Source organism: Mustelus asterias, chromosome 5 (genome assembly GCF_964213995.1).
Source record: "Mustelus asterias chromosome 5, sMusAst1.hap1.1, whole genome shotgun sequence".
In the NCBI taxonomy this organism is placed as follows: Eukaryota; Metazoa; Chordata; class Chondrichthyes; order Carcharhiniformes; family Triakidae; genus Mustelus; species Mustelus asterias.
Window position 1 is genome coordinate 42,186,461 of NC_135805.1, and position 20,542 is coordinate 42,207,002.

General features: G+C 44.0%; 1 protein-coding gene across 3 annotated transcripts in view; it reads right to left on the bottom strand.

The window, feature by feature from the left end:
- phip (PHIP subunit of CUL4-Ring ligase complex) overlaps window positions 1-20,542 on the bottom strand; it is a 228,272-nt gene that overhangs the window by 25,176 nt on the left and 182,554 nt on the right. For all 3 annotated transcript variants that reach the window (XM_078212450.1, XM_078212449.1, XM_078212448.1), the window contains exons 31-35: window positions 13,918-14,038; window positions 8,602-8,727; window positions 4,956-5,031; window positions 3,932-3,985; window positions 1,776-1,925 (exon numbers count right to left, since the gene is read on the bottom strand). In XM_078212450.1, coding sequence (XP_078068576.1) covers window positions 1,776-1,925; window positions 3,932-3,985; window positions 4,956-5,031; window positions 8,602-8,727; window positions 13,918-14,038 — 527 coding nt within the window. The remainder of the gene's footprint in view (window positions 1-1,775; window positions 1,926-3,931; window positions 3,986-4,955; window positions 5,032-8,601; window positions 8,728-13,917; window positions 14,039-20,542) is intronic.

Consider the following 20,542-nt stretch of genomic DNA (forward strand, 5'->3'; position numbering starts at 1 on the left):
TGGAGCTGCACTCATACAGGTAGGTGGAATGTATTACAACACACTCTTGATTTGTGCTTTGTAGATGGTGAAAAGGCTTTGAGGGGTCAGGAGAGGAGAATTTCCAGCCTTTACCTGTTTTTGTAGCCATAGTATTTATATGGCTAGCCTAATTAAAATGACTCCCTATCCCATTCCTATTGTCTCTTAGTGGGGATGATCAGTGTCAGAAACATGTGTGGCATGAATGTTACTTGTCACTTAATAGCCCAAGCCAGAATGCTGTTCAGCTTTTGCTACAGATGGACACGGGACTTAGGAATTATGATTGGAAGTGAACACCGTGCAATCACCAGTGAGCATACCCACTTCTGATCTTTAGATGGACTGAAGGTTAAAGCAACAATAGGTGGTTGAGATGAGGGCACTACCCTGAGGAATTCCTGCAGCAATGTCCCTGGACTAAGATGATGGGTCTCCAAAAGCCACAACTAACCATTAAAAGAATTGATGCAGTCCTTCCAAAGATGTCCTTATCTGTTTTCCACCACTTCCACTGCCACCCCCACAATCTATCTTACCCACTCCCACACATGCCTCACCTTCAAGCCCCCTTTTCATCCTCCCTTAATGTGGTCCAATCCAGCCCATTGCTCCATTCCTTTACTGGTCCACTTTCTCAATGCAGATGCAAACAGACCAGCTTTGATACATTACTGTTGGTGGGGAAGCTTGGAATAATCTAATAGCATATGTGTTTTGCAGACCAAGCTTTCCTTGTTGATCAGTATTCAAAAAATGACAGCTATGCCAACTCCCTTACAAAGCAGATGTGCCAAACATTAGCCTTCTCTGATATAACTAGGAAAAAAATTGAGGTAATTGAATTCAATCACTCCGGTAATATCCAAGGTGCAAGTGGAACTGCCTATACAGCAACAAGAAGTAATTGACCAATGGAAGTTCAGATGAAATTAAACAACAAAGAAAACCTGTGGTGAAAGTGCACCATTGAGACTTTGGAGAACCGCCACCTCCTTGTTGCTCCCTGTCAGCCTCTGCCTGCAAGTTGGCCAAATCCGACAACCCCTCACAGCACTGGTTAGCACTGCTGTCCCACATCGCCAGGGATCCGGGTTCGATTCCTGGCTTGGGTCACTGTGCGGAGTCTGCACCTTCTCCCCATTCTGCATGGGTTTCCTCTGGGTGCTCCGGTTTCCTCCCACAGTCCAAAAGATGTGCTGGTTAGATACATTAGCCATGCTAAATTCTCCCTCAGTGTACCCAAACAGGTGCCAGAGTGTGGCGACTAGGGGATTTTCACAGTAACATCATTCCAGTGTTAATGTAAGCCTACTTGTGACTAATAAATAAACTTAAAACCTAAACTCCACCTAAACCTAGAGCTTTCCAAACAGCGCAGAAAACTCCAGAGGTCTTTAAGGTGAAAACTCTTACGTGCCCAGTCGAGCTATAGAATATTTTATGTCGGTGGGTTGCACTCTGGGAGAATGGGCGGCATGGTGGCATAGTGGTTAGGAAACAGAGATGAAATGCAGGTCAGCACCAAAGTCTTCAAAATACTACACAGCAACACTGGGACACAATCTGCATACTCATTTCTACAAGCTGCATTCCCTGAATTGTAAGGCTCCTGTGGGCAGATTCTTTAAAACTTTATACTTCCCTTTGTATTGCTTTTTAAAACATTCAGTTAAAATGCCTTGACATTACTTAAAAAAAACAATGATGTGGACAGTAGATAACCAATTTAGTTAAAGCAGGTATTTACATACTGGATACTGAAATAAATCCACAGGCCGACGGAAAGGCTCCGAGTCTTCACACTGAAAGGTTAGGTGCAGCAGCTCTCTACAGCGCACCTTCCAGGCATTAATGTCAGGTGGCTGAACACGATTACGCTGTGTCCTCCTAGGCTGGTGTTCCTGGATTCCCCAAAATACAAGGATTCAAAGTTTATGCCTACAACATGTACAGATATTTTAAATAAAAACAATAAAAAACGCTGGAAACATTCAGTTTGTCAGGCAGCATCTGTGGAGAGATAAACCAAAATACCGGGTTGGATTATCTGCTGAAGGTGGGCTCCCCATACCAAAGCTCAAACCTCAGGGGTGAACCCACCTCCGCTCAACCAGCACGGCCTGCTTTCATTCTCTGACAGTCTGTTATAAGGCAGGACTTGTGTTCCTCTCCAGGAGAAAGTCCAGCTTCATAGAGATGCTGCCCATTTGGGAACCAGCAGCTCTGCCGTACTGGCGATACCTCTAGGTGCAGTGACTACTGTTGGTACAGCATTAAAGAAACGAAGAAGGCATTCAGAGATGGACTATGGACCTCCAGGATAGTCTGGGATCTGGCTGGGTTGGCAGGCCTCAGCCAAGGGGGTTGGGGGTGTCACTCTGCGGAGGAATGCGGGAAGGGAGAACTGCCGGCAGTCAGGGAGGAGCGTGAGGGGCAGAGGTGGAAGTGAGGAGGAGGGCCTTCTGATTGACACTGGGGACCAAAAAAAGGGAGGACAACCCCTTCTTCCACAAGACAGCAGCTCCCAAGGTCAAACCTGGGTAGTGTCAGTTCCCATTGAAAAGTCGAGTGACAATGGGATATGGCCTTGAAGTGGGCATTAATAAGGTGCAACACATGTGCTGCTCGCTGCCACTTATAAAATTGCAGTGTAGGCTCAAGGCAGGTATGGCACCCTATTTTATGTCTAATTTCCCACCCATGGGTGGCTTGTAGAATCCAACCCAACACTTCAGGTCTGTGACCTTTCATCGAACTTCACCTGTTTATTCTCTGCACTGACACTGCTCGACCTACTATGTATTCCTAATACTTTTTATTTCAGATTTCCAGCATCTGCAGAATTGGGCTTTTGCACATGTGTGTTCAATTTCTTTCAACATTCTCTGTGGAAAAGTATCTAGCTTCCATGCAGCATCTGCTCCGGGTAGCATGGGGAACAGATATTAATCATACAGGTTGTATCAGGATTGAATCTGTGTTCATGGATTCTATGCATAACATGATGGAACATGAATGCTGTTATTTCCAAGATTGTCTACTTTGATTACTCGACCCATATCATACCACATTAAAAAATGAATGCCTTAGGAGCACAAGAAAATTTGGAGATTAAAAAAAAAGGACATTCACCCCATTGGAAACATGACTAAGAAACTGTACCATCCAGGGACCAAATGCCCGCCTGCTGCTGCACCAACCACAAGCACCTCGCACCAGAAGCTGGAATTCACCAGCTGTGTTCGTGCCCAAGCTGGACCTCAAATCGGAATCCCCCGAAGAGGTCAAGGTTCCTTCAAAAACACCACACTCTCCTCCTGACCCCCCCCCGCCGAACCCGTCTCTGAACCTCAGTCTCCGAACACCTGAGCCCACCGGTCACCAAAGTGGACAGGCAGGAGCTAAGCTGGAAAAGAGCTTGGCACCTATAGACCGAGATGTCCAGCATTCCCCATCACTCGCCCCTTGAGTGCTAACCACCCTGTCAAACCCCCCACCCCCCCCGATCTTTTTTGGGGATACTTAATCAGGGGTTGGAATGCCTGACCTCCAACAGAGGGAAGTCAGAACTCTAGCACTCAATAGACTTCTCCATGCAGCAGGGAACTGCCATTGCTCTGCTCGCTATATGTCTGATGTGCCAGTATGAATAAAGGCTGCCTACATCGTTCTGTACTTCCTATTCTTCCTTTCCCAAGACTACAGTAAAAAAGTGAAATGAGATGGAACTCATTTCACTTCCCTCCAATGGGGGAGGTAGTTTATTTAAAGTACTTTTTATGTAACGCACAATATATTTCTTCTTCTCCACTAAAAACGCCACCAATACTAATGCATTGCACAAGCTGCTTTAGGCTACATGCATTTGTGCTGAGATTTCTGTTACACAAGACTGAGGTCAAGTTACCTTCTTATTCCTGGTGGAGGTTCCTGGAACATCAGAATTTTCTGCCTCATCATCCTTATAACCAGAAAAATAGAACAGAACAATGACACAAGCATTACAATTAAAAGGAATAACTATTCACGCGATCTGGATAATTATGGACTGCTACAGTTTGACTATATCCCAGGTTTATTGGAGGTTCAAGAATATTTTAATATTCTGCAAACTTCAAGAAATTGTATTTGCATACATATTGATGAATAAATAATTAGGGATATAATCTGATTGCAAATACAGGGAATTAATGGCAGGTTAATTAGCTGAGCAGAATTCCACACTCAAGTGCGCAGATGTAAAGATCTTTATGTTTAACTAACATCAGGCTGAATCATGTCAAGGCGGCGATGGTCCCAATGGCAGGCCTCAAAGCTGGGGGCAACCTCACCTCGGCTGCTTTCGAGAGACCAGAAACGATTCTGTTTCAATCAGGCAATTAATTGCCTGGTGTTAGGGCTCCTGTTCTTTTAAAGGTCTTGATCCCAGGAAGGCAGACAGTTCTTCAGTTCTAGCAATGCCACTTAGAGCAGTGGCTACTATTGGGACTGCACCCGGTCTGCAGCTGCATCAGGGACGCCGTCCTTGGACTAAGGTAATTCAGGTTGGGGTCACCAGGACCAGTCAGGTAAGCCTTGGTGAAGGGGCCTATTCCTGCTCAGACTGTAAGCACATGCACTTTATAGTGAGGGGTGACTTGACAGCAATTAGCACCAGAAATGCTGACTTATTTAGTTTTGCCCTGTGAAGCCAGAGGTGTTGAGATCAATTGGGGTTCCCAATCACTGCCCTCGATGAGATCAGATAACTCAGGGCAGATTAAGCATCAAATCAAGCATTCCTGGCCTTGACATTATGGTACCCAGTCTCTGACTCACTATGGAATCAGATGAACTTATTGAATATACTTTTTTTACATACAGAAGCGTCTATTTTGCCAGATTTCAACCTTTGAAAATTACTCTCTGTTCATTTCCAGCTCTTATTTTACCTCATCTTCCTCATCTGACATCATTTTCTTCTTCAGGTTATTGTAGAATGGAAGGATGTCAGTAGAGTTCTGGTCTCTGGAACAATAAATAATAAGAGTGAAAAGAAAGAAATAATAGTGCATTTCGTGACTACTAGATATTGCAAAGCAGTTTACAGCCAATGAAGTACTTTTTGAATATTCCTTGAAATGTCTGCCACAACACCTCTATTGATTTATCCTCTAGCCTAGTATCTCAGTTCATTTCAGTGAGATGAACTTTTATGTCCACATGATTGCCCTTATTTAAGTTTAAAATACTAGTCTTAGACCCACGCTTCTCCCTTTCAACCATATTGTGGTTGCTGCTACCTAGGGGTGCCTTTACTCTGAGGTTACCAATTAATCCTGTTACATTACACAATACTAAGTCTAATATACCCTGCCGTATGGTTGGTTCCAGAACATGCTGCTCTAAGAAACTCTCTTGAAAACAGTCTCAGAACTTCTCATCCAGGCTACTACTGTCAATCTGATTTTAACAATTTATAAGTAGATTGAAATCATCCCTGATTATTGCTGTCCTTTTATCACAAGCATCTAATATTTCTGCTTGTATACTTTTCCCTAAATTGTGTGAGAAGCCTGTAGACCACTCGCACATGTAACATATTCCCTACATTTTGATCGCCTGAACCATGGTCATTTCTAACTATTGCACCAATACGACCTTTGATTACTACCTTTTTCTAGCTTCCTATTCCTCTTGATTGTCATGTTCCCCATAATATTCAGGACCCAAATCTTGTTACCTGTAGCTACATCTCTGCAATTGCTATCCGATCATATTTATTTACTTTAATATACGTTATCAATTCACTTACTTTGTTATGAATGCTACGTGCATTCAGAAACAGTTCTTTCAGTTTTGTCTTTTTGTCAACTTTGTACAATCTAGTCTTGACTGTTGGTGTATTCTTATTTTTTTTTCTCTTTGGCCCTCTTTGCACTCTCTTACCCTCTTTTCCCATGTTATTATCTTGCTCTGCTGCCTTGAATCTACCCTCGATTTCCTATCCAAGCTTGATCTCTCAGCTCTTTTGTTTAGTTTAAAGCCCCCTCTACTTCCCTAGTTATGCGACTCACTGGAACACCAGTCCCAGCATGGTTCAGGTGTAGACCATCCTAAGAGTTTATCCTCACTTTCCCCAGTACTGATGCCAATGCCCCACAAACCGCAACCCACTTCTCAACACCAGTCTTTGAACCACGCGTTTGTCTCTCTAACCTTAGTTGCCCTGATCCTATTTGCACATGGCTTAGGTATTAATTCAGAGATTATTACCTTGGAGGTTCTGCTTCTCAATTTGTCAGGGTGGACTATGTTTAAACCTAGCTTATGCTATCAATGCCTCAATATCTCCTGTGAAAACAAGTAAGCCCATTCTGATTTTGATTACAGGATAAGTGTATCATCTCTCTGCTTCTGCTTTTGGAAAGATATTAGTCTATCATCCAAAAACACAGCATCACTTTCCACATGCTCACTAACGACACCCAGCTCCACCTCACCATCGTCTCACTTTACCGTCTCTATGTTGCTAGACTGCTTATCTGACATTCAGTATTGCATGAGCAAAAATTTCCTCCACTAATTTTTTTTATTCATTCAAGGGTTGTGGACTTGGCTTGCTAGGCAAGCATTTATTGCCCACCCCTAAATATCCTTGAGAAGGTGGTGGTGAGCTGCCTTCTTGAACTGCTGCAGTCCTTGTGGAGGAGGTGCAACCACAGTGCTGTTAGGGAGGGAGTTCCAGGAATTTTTTTATTCGTTCATATGATGTGGGTGTCGTTGGCTGGACCAGCATTTATTACCCAGCCCTGAGGGCATTTAATGGTTTCATGGTCATCATTAGACTTTTTGATTCCAGATTTTATTGAATTGAAATTTCACCATCTGCCATGGTGGGATTCAAACGCAGGTCCCCAGAGCATTCCCCTTGGAATACTCGTCCAGTGATAATACAATGGTGCCTCCGCCTCCACAGCAACAGGGAAAAAAACTGCGATATCTTTCCAAGTCAGGATGATGAGTAGAGTAGCTGGAAGGGAAAATTGCAGGTAGTGGTGTTCCCATGTGTCTGCTGCCCTTGTCCTTCTAGATGATATGGTTGTCAGTTTGGAAGGTGTTGTCAAAGAAGCCTTGGTGAGTTCCTGCAGTGCATCTTTGGTCGTGGAGGAAGTGAATGTTTGTGGAAAGGGTACCAATAAAGTGGGCTGCTTTGTCCTGGATGGTATCAAGCCAAAGATGTGCGGGTTAGGTTGACTGGCCATGCTAAATTTCCCGTTAGTATCTGGAGGATATCTGTGTTAGGTGGATTGACAATGGTAAATGCACAGGGTTAGGGGAATAGGTTGGACAGCAGGCATCTGGGTGGGGTGCGTTTTCAAAGAGTTGGCGAAGGCTTGATGGGCTGAATGGCCTCTTTCTGTAGCGTAGAGATTCTATGGTTCTAGAATATTGTGGGAGCTGCACTCATCCAGGCAAGTGGAGGGTATTCCATCACACTCCTGATTGTGGACAGGCCGTGGGAAGTCAGGTGAGTTATTTGCTGCAGGATTCCTAGCCTCTTAAGAGGAAATTCCTGATACAAGCACCATCCTCCATGACAAGCACCATCCCCCAGCCATGGACTTCATTCCTCTCTCTGACAATTGACTGAAGGTGAACCAGATTTTCCCTAACCTTAAGTGTCATATTTGACTCCAAGATGAGCTGTTGGCCACATACCTTTCCCATCACTAATTGCCTATTTCCACCTCTGTAACACTACCATGCCTGCCTCAGCTTATCTGATGCTGAATTCCTCATCATGCTTTGTTACTTTAGACTTGACTATTTCAATGGAAATAGTCAAGTCTAATACTTTAGATTTGACTATTTCAACTCAGCAGAATTTCTGCATTCTATCCTATGTAAAGTTGTTGTCATCCAAAACTCTATTGCTGCTGTCCTTACTCATACCAAATCCCAGCATCCCTGGACTCACTGACCAACACTGTTGATTAATGCCTTAATTTTAAACTGATCATGCTTGTTTCCATATGCCTCCATGGTATTACCTCTTCCTAACTCTAATCTCCTTCAACCCTACAAAGCCTCTGATATATCTGCACTGTTCTGCATCGTGATCCCTGAATTTAATTCTTCACTTGGCAGCCGTGCCTTTGGCTATCGAGGTCTAATGCTCTGGAATTCCCTCTCAAAACCTCTGCACCTCTCTCTATAACTCTCTTTCTTACCATTCAAGACCTACCTCTTTGACCAGACCTTTGGTCATCTTTCTCACTATTTCCTCCTGGTGTGGCTTGGTGTCAAATGTTGTTTGATAATTTATCTGTGAAGCACCTTGCAGCATTTTACTGCACTGAAGGCTCCACAGAACGGCAAGTTGTGATCAAGAGGTGAAAATAAATAATCTAGTGTCTGCCTTCCATTGTCTCTTCATGTACTTTTTTCCTTAAGCTTGTTCAGTTGTTGATCAGGTAGAATATGACACGCATTTAGTTGGCTTAACAAAGCGCTGTGCCTTGAGTTGTGACAGATATGTACAAGGTGCAGTATTTTTTATACAGACAAACAGATGCACAACAAAGGAAAACTTACTTTATAAACTGCAGAAGAACATCGATGACTAATTTGGCAGATTTAACTATGGGGCTTCCAGGTTCATTGAAAGTCCGTGCATTGTGTTCAATATATCGTACCTCCCACATCAGGGATGACATGCGTCTGAAAAATAATAGCTTCACTTTATCATCAAAAATTTAAACTATAGCACAAGTCACTGAAAGGCACCAGCAATGGGTGTGGAGGAGGAGATATATACTACAATCCAGCTTCTGGAGAATGCCCCACTCAGCGTGACATCACTCAAACGAAAATTAAAATAAGTTCCCATTGGCATTGATTCATGTCATCCTTCATTTAACACAAAACAAAATCAAAGCTGAGAATCATGAATGAAGAACGCTAGCCAACAAATAGTTAAGTGAGGAATTATTCATTAAGTATGCCGATTCATTTCGAAAACGCAAAATGGATAAAGATAAACAATGCCTTTTGCTAACTTCCATTGTCCTGTGTATTATTTGTAAAATAACAATGGACAGGAAATCTTGCTCGGCTCCGCACCTAAATTCCCAACTTTCCTTACCAGAATTGCCAACCCCCATCATGGTTGCACAAATTTGCAAGTTCTAACAGTAGAAATCATGCCATCATTTACACCCTGTTGCAAATTTTCACAGTAAGAAGTCTTACAACACCAGGTTAAAGTCCAACAAGTTTATTTGCTAGCACAAGCTTTCGGAGTCTCGCTCCTTCTTCAGGTGAGTGAGAAGTTGGAGAATCGTAGAATCGTAGAAACCCTACAGTACAGAAAGAGGCAATTCGGCCCATCAAGTCTGCACTGACCATAACCCCACCCAGGCCCTACCCCCATATCCCTAGATATTTACCCACTAATCCCTCTAACCTACGCATCTCAGGACACGAAGGGCAATTTTATCTTAGCATAGCCAATCAACCTAACTCGCACATCTTTGTGTTCACAATCAGGGCATATACAGACACAAACCCAATTTACAAGATAATGGTTGGAATGCGAGTCTTTACAGGTAATCAAGTCTTAAAGGTACAGACAATGTGAGTGGAGAGAGGGCCAAGCACAGGTTAAAGAGGTGTGTATTGTCTCCAGCCAGGAGAGTTAGTGAGATTTTGCAAGCCCAGGCAAGTCATGGGGGTTACAGATAGTGTGACATGGACCCAAGATCCCGGTTGAAGCCGTCCTCATGTGTGCAGAACTTGGCTATCAGTTTCTGCTCAGCGATTCTGCGTTGTCGTGTGTCGTGAAGGCAGCCTTGGAGAACGCTTACCCAAAGATCAGAGACTGAATGCCCGTGACTGCTGAAGTGTTCCCCGACTGGAAAGGAACACTCCTGCCTGGTGATTGTTGAGTGGTGTTCATTCATCCATTGTTGTAGCGTCTGCATGGTCTCCCCAACGTACCATTTCCTGCAGCGTATCAACGTTGGCCGAGTCACAAGAGTATGTACCGTGTACCTGGTGGATGGTGTTCTCACGTGAGATGATGGTATCTGTATCAATGATCCAGCACGTCTTGCAGAGTTTGCTGTGGCAGGGTTGTGGTTGAACCTGTGCGTGGCCCTGTCTCCACTCACATTGTCTGTACCTTTAAGACTTGATTACCCATAAAGACCCCCATTCCAACCATTATCTTGTAAATTGAGTTTGCGTCTGTACATGCCCTGTTTGTGAACACAACTCCTCATTCACCTGAAGAAGGAGCGAGACTCCGAAAGTTTATGCTACCAAACAAATCTGTTGGACTTTAACCTGGTGTTGTGAGACTTCTTACTGTGCTTAGAACCATAGAAAATTACAGCTCAGAAACAGGCCTTTTGGCCCTTCTTGTCTGTGCCGAACCATTTTTTGCCTAGTCCCACTGACCTGCACTTGGACCATATCCCTCCACACCCCTCTCATCCATGAACCCGTCCAAGTTTTTCTTAAATGTTAAAAGTGACCCCGCATTTACCACTTTATCCGGCAGCTCATTCCACACTCCCACCACTCTCTGCGTGAAGAAGCCCCCCTAATATTCCCTTTAAACTTTTCTCCTTTCACCCTTAACCCATACCCTCTGGTTTTTTTCTCCCCTAGCCTCAGCGGAAAAAGCCTGCTTGCATTCACTCTATCTATACCCATCAAAATCTTATACATCTCTATCAAATCTCCCCTCAATCTTCTACGCTCCAGGGAATAAAGTCCCAACCTATTCAATCTCTCTCTGTAACTCAGCTTCTCAAGTCCCGGCAACATCCTTGTGAACCTTCTCTGCACTCTTTCAACCTTATTTAACATCCTTCCTGTAACTAGGTGACCAAAACTGTACACAATACTCCAAATTCGGCCACACCAATGCCTTATATAACCTTACCATAACACTCCAACTTTTATACTCGATACTCCGATTTATAAAGGCCAATGTACCAAAGGCACTCTTTACGACCCTATCCACCTGTGACGTCACTTTTAGGGAATTCTGTACCTGTATTCCCAGATCCCTCTGTTCAACTGCACTCTTCAGAGTCCTACCATTTACCCTGTACGTTCTACTTTGGTTTTTCCTCCAATGTGCAATATCTCACACTTGTCTGCGTTAAATTCCATTTGCCATTTTTCAGCCCATTTTTCTAGTTGGTCCAAATCCCTCTGCAAGCTTTGAAAACCTTCCTCACTGTCCACTACACCTCCAATCTTTGTATCATCAGCAAACTTGCTGATCCAATTTACCACATTATCATCCAGATCATTGATATAGATGACAAACAACAATGGACCCAACACCGATCCCTGTGGCACACCACTAGTCACAGGCCTCCACTCAGAGAAGCAATCCTCCACAACCACTCTCTGGCTTCTCTCCATTCACATTGTTTTGTTTCTTAAAGACTTGATTAGTTGTAAGTATTCGCATTCCAACCATTATTCATGTAAATTGAGTCTGTGTCTTTGTAAGCTTGTTTGTGAAAAGAATTCCCACTCACCTGAAGAAGGGGCTTAGAGCTCCGAAAGCTTGTGTGGCTTTTGCTACCAAATAAACCTGTTGGACTTTAACCTGGTGTTGTTAAACTTCTTACTGTGTTCTTCCATTGAGCCAGTGTCTAATCCAATTTACTACCTCCCCATGTATACCTAGCGACTGAACCTCCCTAACTAACCTCCCATGTGGGACCTTGTCAAAGGCCTTGCTGAAATCCAGGTAGACAACATCCACCGCCTTCCCTTCATCCACTTTCCTGGTAACCTCCTCGAAAAACTCTAATAGATTGGTCAAACATGACCTACCACGCACAAAGCCATGTTGACTCTCCCTAATAAGTCCCTGTCTATCCAAATATTTGTAGATCCTATCCCTTATCACACCTTCCAATAACTTGCCCACCACCGACGTCAAACTTACTGGCCTATAATTTCCCGGATTTCTTTTGGAACCTTTTTTAAACAACGGAACAACATGAGCCACCCTCCAATCATCCGGCACCTCCCCCGTGTATACTGACATTTTAAATATGTCTGCCAGGGCCCCTGCAAGTTCAACACTAGATTCCCTCAAGGTCCGTGGGAATACCCTGTCCGGTCCTGGGGATTTATCCACTCTGATTTGCCTCAAGACAGCGAGCACCCCCTTTAATCTGTAAAGGTTCCATGACCTCCCTACCTGTTTGCCCTATTTCCGTAGACTCCATGCCCGTTTCCTCAGTAAATACGGGTGCAAAAAAAACATTTAGTATCTCCTCCATCTCTTTTGGTTCCATACACAGTCTACCACTCTGGTCTTCAAGAGGACCAATTTTATCCCTCACTATCCTTTTGCTCCTAACATACTCCTTACCCCAGCCCAATGCCGGCATCTCCACATCATGGCAAATTTTCACAGCAGATGCATCATTCTTGCTTCAGTAGCTACTAAAATATAATATGAAACAGGGTGGCACAGTGGTTAGCACTGCTGCCTCACAGCGCCAGGGGCCCCGAGTTTGATTCCCGGCTTGAGTCACTGTCTGTGTGGAGTTTGCACGTTCTTCCCATGTCTGTGCAGGTTTCCTCAGGTGCTCCGGTTTCCTCCCACAGTCCAAAGATGTGCGGGTTAGGTGGATTGGCTTTGTTAAATTGCCCCTTAGTGTCAGGGGGTTAGCAGTGGGGTTATGGGTAAGGGCCTGAGAGGGATTGTAATCGGTGCAGACTCAATGGGCCGAATGGCCTCTATGATTCTATGACTGCAGAGTCAGCCCAGATCTTGTGCTCAAAACTTAATTAGGACTTCAGCCTACATGCTTCTGGTTCAGAAGCAATAATACTACCACTGAGTTTCAGCTGACACAGAACTCTTTCTGAAATTTGACCCTCCTTTAGTGAACACCAATTGAAAATAAATGCTGGCAGTGAATTTGTTTATTTTACAGTAGGCAAAAATTGCAAGAACTTTTTGAATTAACGCAACTCTACTTTTCACCCTATAGCACTGATCATAGCCCACACAATTTTAGCCTTCTTCACATTGCAATTCTTCCTCCTCAGTATATACAGCTGAATTGCCAGACTATGGACATTTCCTATCTACTGTCAAAGGTGTTCTTCTCTCCCCCTTAAATCTGTCACTCAGACCTGAGCCAGTGCAGGTGAATTCACTCTCTAACCTTTTCCTTCTTTCATCCGTCCAAGAGCAGATTAATAATCACCAGTGCAACTTCCTGCTACAAAATTGAGCTAATGATCTCAACGTGTGAGAAAGTCTTGAGCTTTTGACCTGTTATTCCATGTCCTGGTACATTAACCGCGTTGCCCGAGGTACTGTGCGATTGCTGATCCAGGCACAAGTAATTTGTTCCCACTTAGAAAGAATATTTCATTGCAATATAGTTCTTCATCTGACAGCAAATAGATCAGCGTCTACTTGGGTGTAGAGAGCGGCACGGTGGCACAGTAGTTAGCACTGCCTCACAGCGCCAGAGACCCAGATTCAATTCCGGCCTTGGGTGACTGTGTTTGTACATCTCCCCGTGTCTGTGCGAGTTTCCTCCGGATACTCCGGTTTCCTTCCACAGTCCGAGGATGTGCAGGTTAGGTGAATTAGCCGTGGTAAATGGTGGGGTTATGGGAATAGGGTGGGGAAAGAGGGCCTGGATAATTTATTCTGTCAGAGAATCATGAACACGCGATGGGCCAAATGGCCTCTTCTGCACTCATGGGATTCTATTATACTATGATCTCAGTCAAAATTGAGATCTGAATTTCTAACCTCCAAGTTAAATGTCCACGTTCTATCATCCATGGGTATCGGTCACCACTGCACCTTTTATTCTTGGTCTTGTGTAAAACAAATTGCAAACTCACCTGTAAAACCTATTCTCTACCCTCTCTTGAATTGTGTTGAGATCTGTGGGATAAGCCACTACTGTACAATACAAAGGATAAGCCTGGAGGTCCACAGGTGCCACAAACGGAGCAGCAATGTCTGAAATGAGATTGTAAATGTTTGAGTAATTTACAATTATGAAAAATTACTGTACCAAAACAGTTAAATTCTCAACATTGAAAATTCCACCTCTGTTCAATATGTTAAAAACAGAACAGAATATTAATGGAAATTAAAATGTTTTCAATGCCAAATAACGCTAACATCATAAATCTCCTCATGGAAGGCACTTCATTCAGATAATATAATATGTTTTGGGGACATCATTTATGAATTATATAAATTTATTGTTCCTTATATTGCTCCACTTACCTCATTATAGGGAGTGGTGCCCTGATGGATGTCTTTTTTTAATCCTTAAGGTATACTGTACATACAAAGGAAATATCTGTGATACTCGTAAAACATACCAGCTGCTCATTGCAAAGCAGAGAGATTTTAGTGTTCATTGTGCCCAGACTTCATGTACAGACAGGCCATCTAACACAGAAAACTGTGGATAATTTGTTTGGCTGCATTGTCGCCCTTTCTAGGCACCCCTCTATTAAGCACCCAGGGTGGGCATTTGGGGTTCTGCTCGTAGCAAATGGGAACTTCATTAGGTAAGAGAGTCATAGAGCAATACAGCATGGAAACAAGCCCTTCGGTCCAACCAGTCCATGCCAATCATGCTGCCCTTCCAGCTAGTCCCAATTGCCTGCGTTTGGCCCATATCCCCCTAGTCCTTTCCCATCCATGTACTTATCCGAATGTTTTTTTAAATGTTGCTCTTGTACCAGCCTCAACCACTTTCTCTGGCAGCTCATTCCATATTCGCGTGAAGAAGTTGCCCATCCGGTCCCTTTTAAATCTTTCCCTTCTCACCTTAAGCCTTAAATTCAAGGGGGTGTGGAAAAGGACACTGCTCCATTTTACAGCTTATAGTGAGATGGACACCAGCCTCAGGGCTGACCTGCAGGCGGAAGCACCTTCAGGAAGCTCAAACATTTGTGTTTGAGCCTTTTCAGACCTTCTCATTCTTTTTTTAAAAATCTGCTGGCACTTCAGATTTCAAGGAGAAATGTCTGGCTGGTCAGGCTGCCCCGGCCGGTGCCCTCCTCCTTGCAGCCAAATCTGAATTGTCGTCAGAGATACATTTTCTTTGGCAGACATTTTGCTGTTGTGGAGACAGAATCTCAGTAACATCACTATGAGATGTAAATATCCTATGTACATTCATGCTGGTTGGCACTTCAGATGTACCCCAATAATAGAAATGCTATATTGTATTCCATGCAGTAGCACCATGAGGTATGTTGAAGAGATTAATTGAACCGGCCATTAAGTCACCAATTATTTCAGCAGGTTCAGGCACACCCACGTAAAAAGTATGGAGGGACTGGTCATCTTAAAACCTTTGTCAACATAAGCTGCACCATCAACTGTAACTTTTTCCAGCAAATGACTGGCACATGCAGGGGTAATAATGGTCTGCCGTCACCTGAAATCTGGCTACACCTCTTTGTAGACATGCTAATATGCTGCCCTGTGGGCATCGCATTATAGAGTGGTACAAAAGCAAAGGGTAGCAGAACACCAGTCCCTGAAAGTTCCCCTTCAAGCAACGTGCCACCTTGACTTGGAATTGTGTCACAATTTCTTCACTGTCGATGGGTTAAGTTTCTGGAACTCCATCCCCAACAGCATTGTGGGTGTGCCTACTACACCACATGGACTACAGCAGTTCAAGTAGATGGATTACCACCACCTTCTCAAGGACAGTTAGGGATGGATGGGCAACAAACGCTGGCCTAGCCAGCAATGTCCACATCCTGTGAAAGAATAAATAAGACAACAACCCTACCATGACTTCAAGGAAAGATGTCAAGACCTTGAAGAGGGGGCAGAGAAGATTTACTAGAATCCCTGCAGTGCAGAACGAGGCCATTCAGCCAATCGTGTCTGCACCAACTCTCCGACAGAGGACACCACCCACGCCTTTTCCTGTAACCCCACGTTTTTACCCCGCTAATCCCCTTAACCTACACATCTTGGGACACTAAGGAGGAATTTAGCATGGCCAATCAACCTAACCCACACATCTTTGGACCATGGGAGGAAACCGGAGCACTCAGAGGAAACCCACGCTGACATGGAGAGAATGTGCAAACTCCACACAGGCAGTCAGCCAAGGCCGGAATTGAACCCGGGTCCCTGGCACTATGAGGCAGCAGTAACTCACTGTGCCACCCATGCCATCCTCTATTAGAATTATATCAGGGAACATAAACTTATGTTGTGTGAAAAGATTGGAGAGGCAAGATTATTCCCCTTGAGTACAGAAAATTAAAGTTTACGAGAGATGTTCAAAATTGTGAAGGACTTTGATGCAGCAAATAATGAAAAGTTGTTTCCAATAGCAGGAAGGTCAGGAACTAGGTCTTGCTGCTTGCCGGTACAAACTTCTGCATTATTTGAATGAAAGTGAACACTGTAATTAAGAGCGAACATTTTTACTTCTGACCTGAAAATGGAGGGAAGGTCATTAAGCAACTGAAAATGATTGGGTCAGACACTGCCTGAGGAACTCCTATAGAAATGTCCAGAGCCTAAAATGGTGTGTCTTCCGGCAAGCATGACTAACTGCCTTTGAGCTAGATATCACTCCAGCCAGTGGATAGTGTTCTCTCTGATTCCTATTGACATCAATTTTATGAAGGCTCCAAATGCTGCACTTGGTCAAATGTTGCCTTGACGTCAAGGACAGTAAGTCTCATCTCAACTCTGAATTCATCTCTTTTGTCCATGTTTGGCCTGATGCTGTAATGAGGTCTGGAGCCAAGTGGCCCTGGTGGAACCCAAACTGAACATAAGTGAGTAGGTTAGTGCGGAGTAAGTGGCACTTGATTCCACTGTCAATGACGCCTCTCATCACTTTGTTGATGACAGAGTAGGCTGATGGGGCAGTAATTGAATGGATTGCATTTGTCTTGGTTTTTTGTGAACAGGACATACTTGAGCAATTTTCCATTTTATCCAGTAGATGCCAGTGTTGTAGCTGTACTGGAACAGCTTGGTTAAGAGTGTGGCTAGTTCTGAATCAGTCCAGCTGCAATGCTGTTGGTCTCCATAGCTTTTGCTGTATACGGAACTTTGACCTGATCCATTGGTTGTACACACCTGAGCTCTCTCCACAGCATGCACGAATCCTGCATTGTACTTCGTCAGGCTGACACCTGAAAATGAGGTGTCATTATGATTGGTGCTGCTTCTTGCATACACTTCTCATTGAACCAGGGTTCACACATGGCTTCTTTTAAATTCATTCATGGGATGTGGGTATTGCTGGCTGGGCCAGCCTGAGGATGTTTAAGAGTCAACCACATTGCTGTGGATTTGGAGTCACATGTAGGCCAGACCAGGTAAGAATGACAGATTTCCTTTCCTAAAGGGCATTAGTGAACCAGATGGGTTCTTTGGACAATCAACAATGGTTCCATAGTCATCATTAGACTTTTAATTCCAGATTTTTTAAAAATTTGAGCTGTTAGATTGCACTTAACATACTGGCAGTGCCACAGTGCATCCTAGGTGTGATGATGGAACTTTACCTCCACAAAGACTGTGCTGTGGTTACTCCTAACAACATTGAGGGTGAGGTCGTATAGGTTTTTCCCTTCTGATGATTCCCTCACCAACTATCTGGCAGATGTGTCCTTTAGGACTTGGCCAGCTCAGACAGCAGTGGTGCTTGCTGTTCATGGCCACAGACATTGAACTCCCCTGCCCAGTATACGTTCCATACCCCTGCTCCCCTCAGTGCTTCACCCAACTGCTATCAAATTGATTCATCAGCTGGAGGTGGTGGTTTGGTGGTATTCAGCAGGAGGTTTCCTGGCCCATGTTTGACCTGATGTTGTGAAATCTCATAGGGCTGAGTCAATGTGACAGGACACTGGATGGTGATGGCAGAGTCTGAGGCATTGGTTTGGATTGTGTGAGTATTACAGACTGTTGGCTCACTAGTCTGAGGGTCAATTCAGTCCCCATATGATAGCAGGGAGGACACCGCAAGGCTGGCTGGGATGGGTATCCTGTGTACAGTATTCATACTGATGCAGGTGGTCTGTATCACAAAGGTGTGGTTTGTGGCAAAAATGATTTTTAATCTACTGGCTGGAAACCTGAACTGAGCTTCTAGAAACAGATTTTTAGAAGCAGAAACTAAAGTGACTTGTACTCCTAGCCCAAGACTGCTGAGCCACAAACTGTGAAAAACCCAAATACAATGATATCAGGGGAGTTTGAAGGGCTTACATCTCCTGTCTCAATAGCAAGGCATCTATGACAATCACCTGAGGTATTCAACTGTTGGAGATGGAACATTAAGCCTAAACACTTGGACAATGGGATCCTGATTAAGTTCACTTCCAGACATGAGCTAATCAAGTCACCTTTGGAATATACAGACAATGGCTGGAATTTTATGGCCATTCACACTGGCAGGATCTTCCAGTCCTGCCAACAGTACACCCCCACTGCGAGTTTCCCAGCCGCGAGGGATGCATTCAATGGGAAACCCCATTGATAATGACGGGACCAGAAGATCCTGCCACCAGCCAATGACGGGCTGCCTCCGCTGCCAGTTGCATGGAAAATCCTGACCATTGTCTTTTTTTTAAAATCCCATTGGCAGATGGATAAGAAAGGTCACATGACAAGCCATCCCTTTGTCTGTTTTAAAGAGAGACCAGAACTTTTCAGCCATTTACACCGGCAGATCTTCTGATCCAGCTGAAGGCTTCCTGGCAGTGAGGGTTACAACTGGAAACCCACTGACAATGTTGGGACCAGAAAGCCTCGCTGCCGGCCAATGGTGGGCCACCTCCGTCGCCGCAAAACATGTGGTGGGTTGGGCTCAGAGAGAAGACACGAGTGGGATCCCTCCTGTGTCCTTTTTTCTCCAACCCACCTGGTAAACCTCAAGCCCTATCTGCTGACCGTGATCATCAGGGACACTGCTACATTCAGAGGTTTCTTAAAAATTCCAAGCCATCTCCCAAAAAACAACTAACTCAATCGTGTACATCTTTAAAATTAAGGCATTAAGATCATCAAATTCAAATGAATCCAGCTGAGTCACCAAACCACAGACTCTTGTATTCTTTTTATTTTCTGGACTTTAATTTGGCCAACCTACCCTGCCCCACTGTGTAATCTATTTTTGTGTGCGTATGAATTTCAGGTGTGTGTGCTAATCTCTTTCTTTGTTAAACTTGTCCTATTGGTTCTTTCACTCACTGAATTGGCAAGTATATACTTTTCTAAGCAAAAACACACGTGCTCAAATGAGGGAAAACAGGCAAGCAATTCAACCCCTCCTTATCTGGTCAGAACATAAATTTGGGAAACTTTGGAAAGAGAGTTTCAAAAAAAAGAAAAGGAGAAAGATTGAGCTTTCCACAGAAAGAGACGAGAAAGGGACTTAAGGCAGCTCGGGCTGAGTAAGGAAAGACCCAATCTATCCAGTGAAGACAATGCTAGTGAGGGAACTTCCCCTGACTCAGGACTGAGTGTTGGGATTTTAAAGTTCTCCCAACTGATACCGAAGGTTTAATAGGAAGGAGGTGGAACATTTTTCATCTCAGTTGAAAAGCTTGCAAAACAGCTGAAGGTTAGATCCTGCTACTGCAAAGCAAATTAAAAGGAAAGGTCTTGAGGTTTATTCCATATCGTCTGACAAAAGTTTGTCAAATTACGGAATGACCAAAAATGTTAATCTGGATGTATGTGAGCTTGTGGCTGGAGACATACCATCAAAAATTCTGAATGCTCCAAAAGTGGCCCAAACAAACATACATTTAGTTCAAAAGAGTTAAGCAACTTACTTTCGACCAATGGGAACGGGCGCGTAAGACAGAGTTCACTTGTGAAAGCCTCAGAATAGCAATCCTTGTCAAGGAATTCAAAAACTCCCTTCCGATTTCCATAAAACCCCACACAAAGGAACAAAAGGTTAAGACAAAGGCTGGCAGAAACTCTGGCAGATGATCATGAGCTTGTTCACAAGCCCTTGCCCCAAGGGAAACCCTTCCCTAGTCATCCCTAAAATTTTGAAAATGATAGAAGGTGAAGGATGAACAGGAAAGCTGGAAAGACAGTGGGCCCTCCTCAGATCAAAAAGGAACGTGCCAAGATTAAGAGTGAAGCCTGAAAGCCTGAGTGTTACCACTGCAATAAGGTCACCTTCAAGCTGACGGTTGCAAGTTACAAAGAAAAGCCATAAGATTTGTTGGGGTACATCAGACCTTTGCAGAAAAAAAAAGAGACCCTGACTGAAAGCACAGCACACAAGGCTGTGAAATCTTAGAAACCCTACAGTACAGAAAGAGGCCATTCGGCCCATCGAGTCTGCACCGACCACAATCCCACCCAGGCCCTACCCCCATATCCCTACATATTTTACCCACTAATCCCTCTAACCTACGCATCTCAGGACACTAAGGGGCAATTTTAGCGTGGCCAATCAACCTAACCCACACATCTTTGGACTGTGGGAGGAAA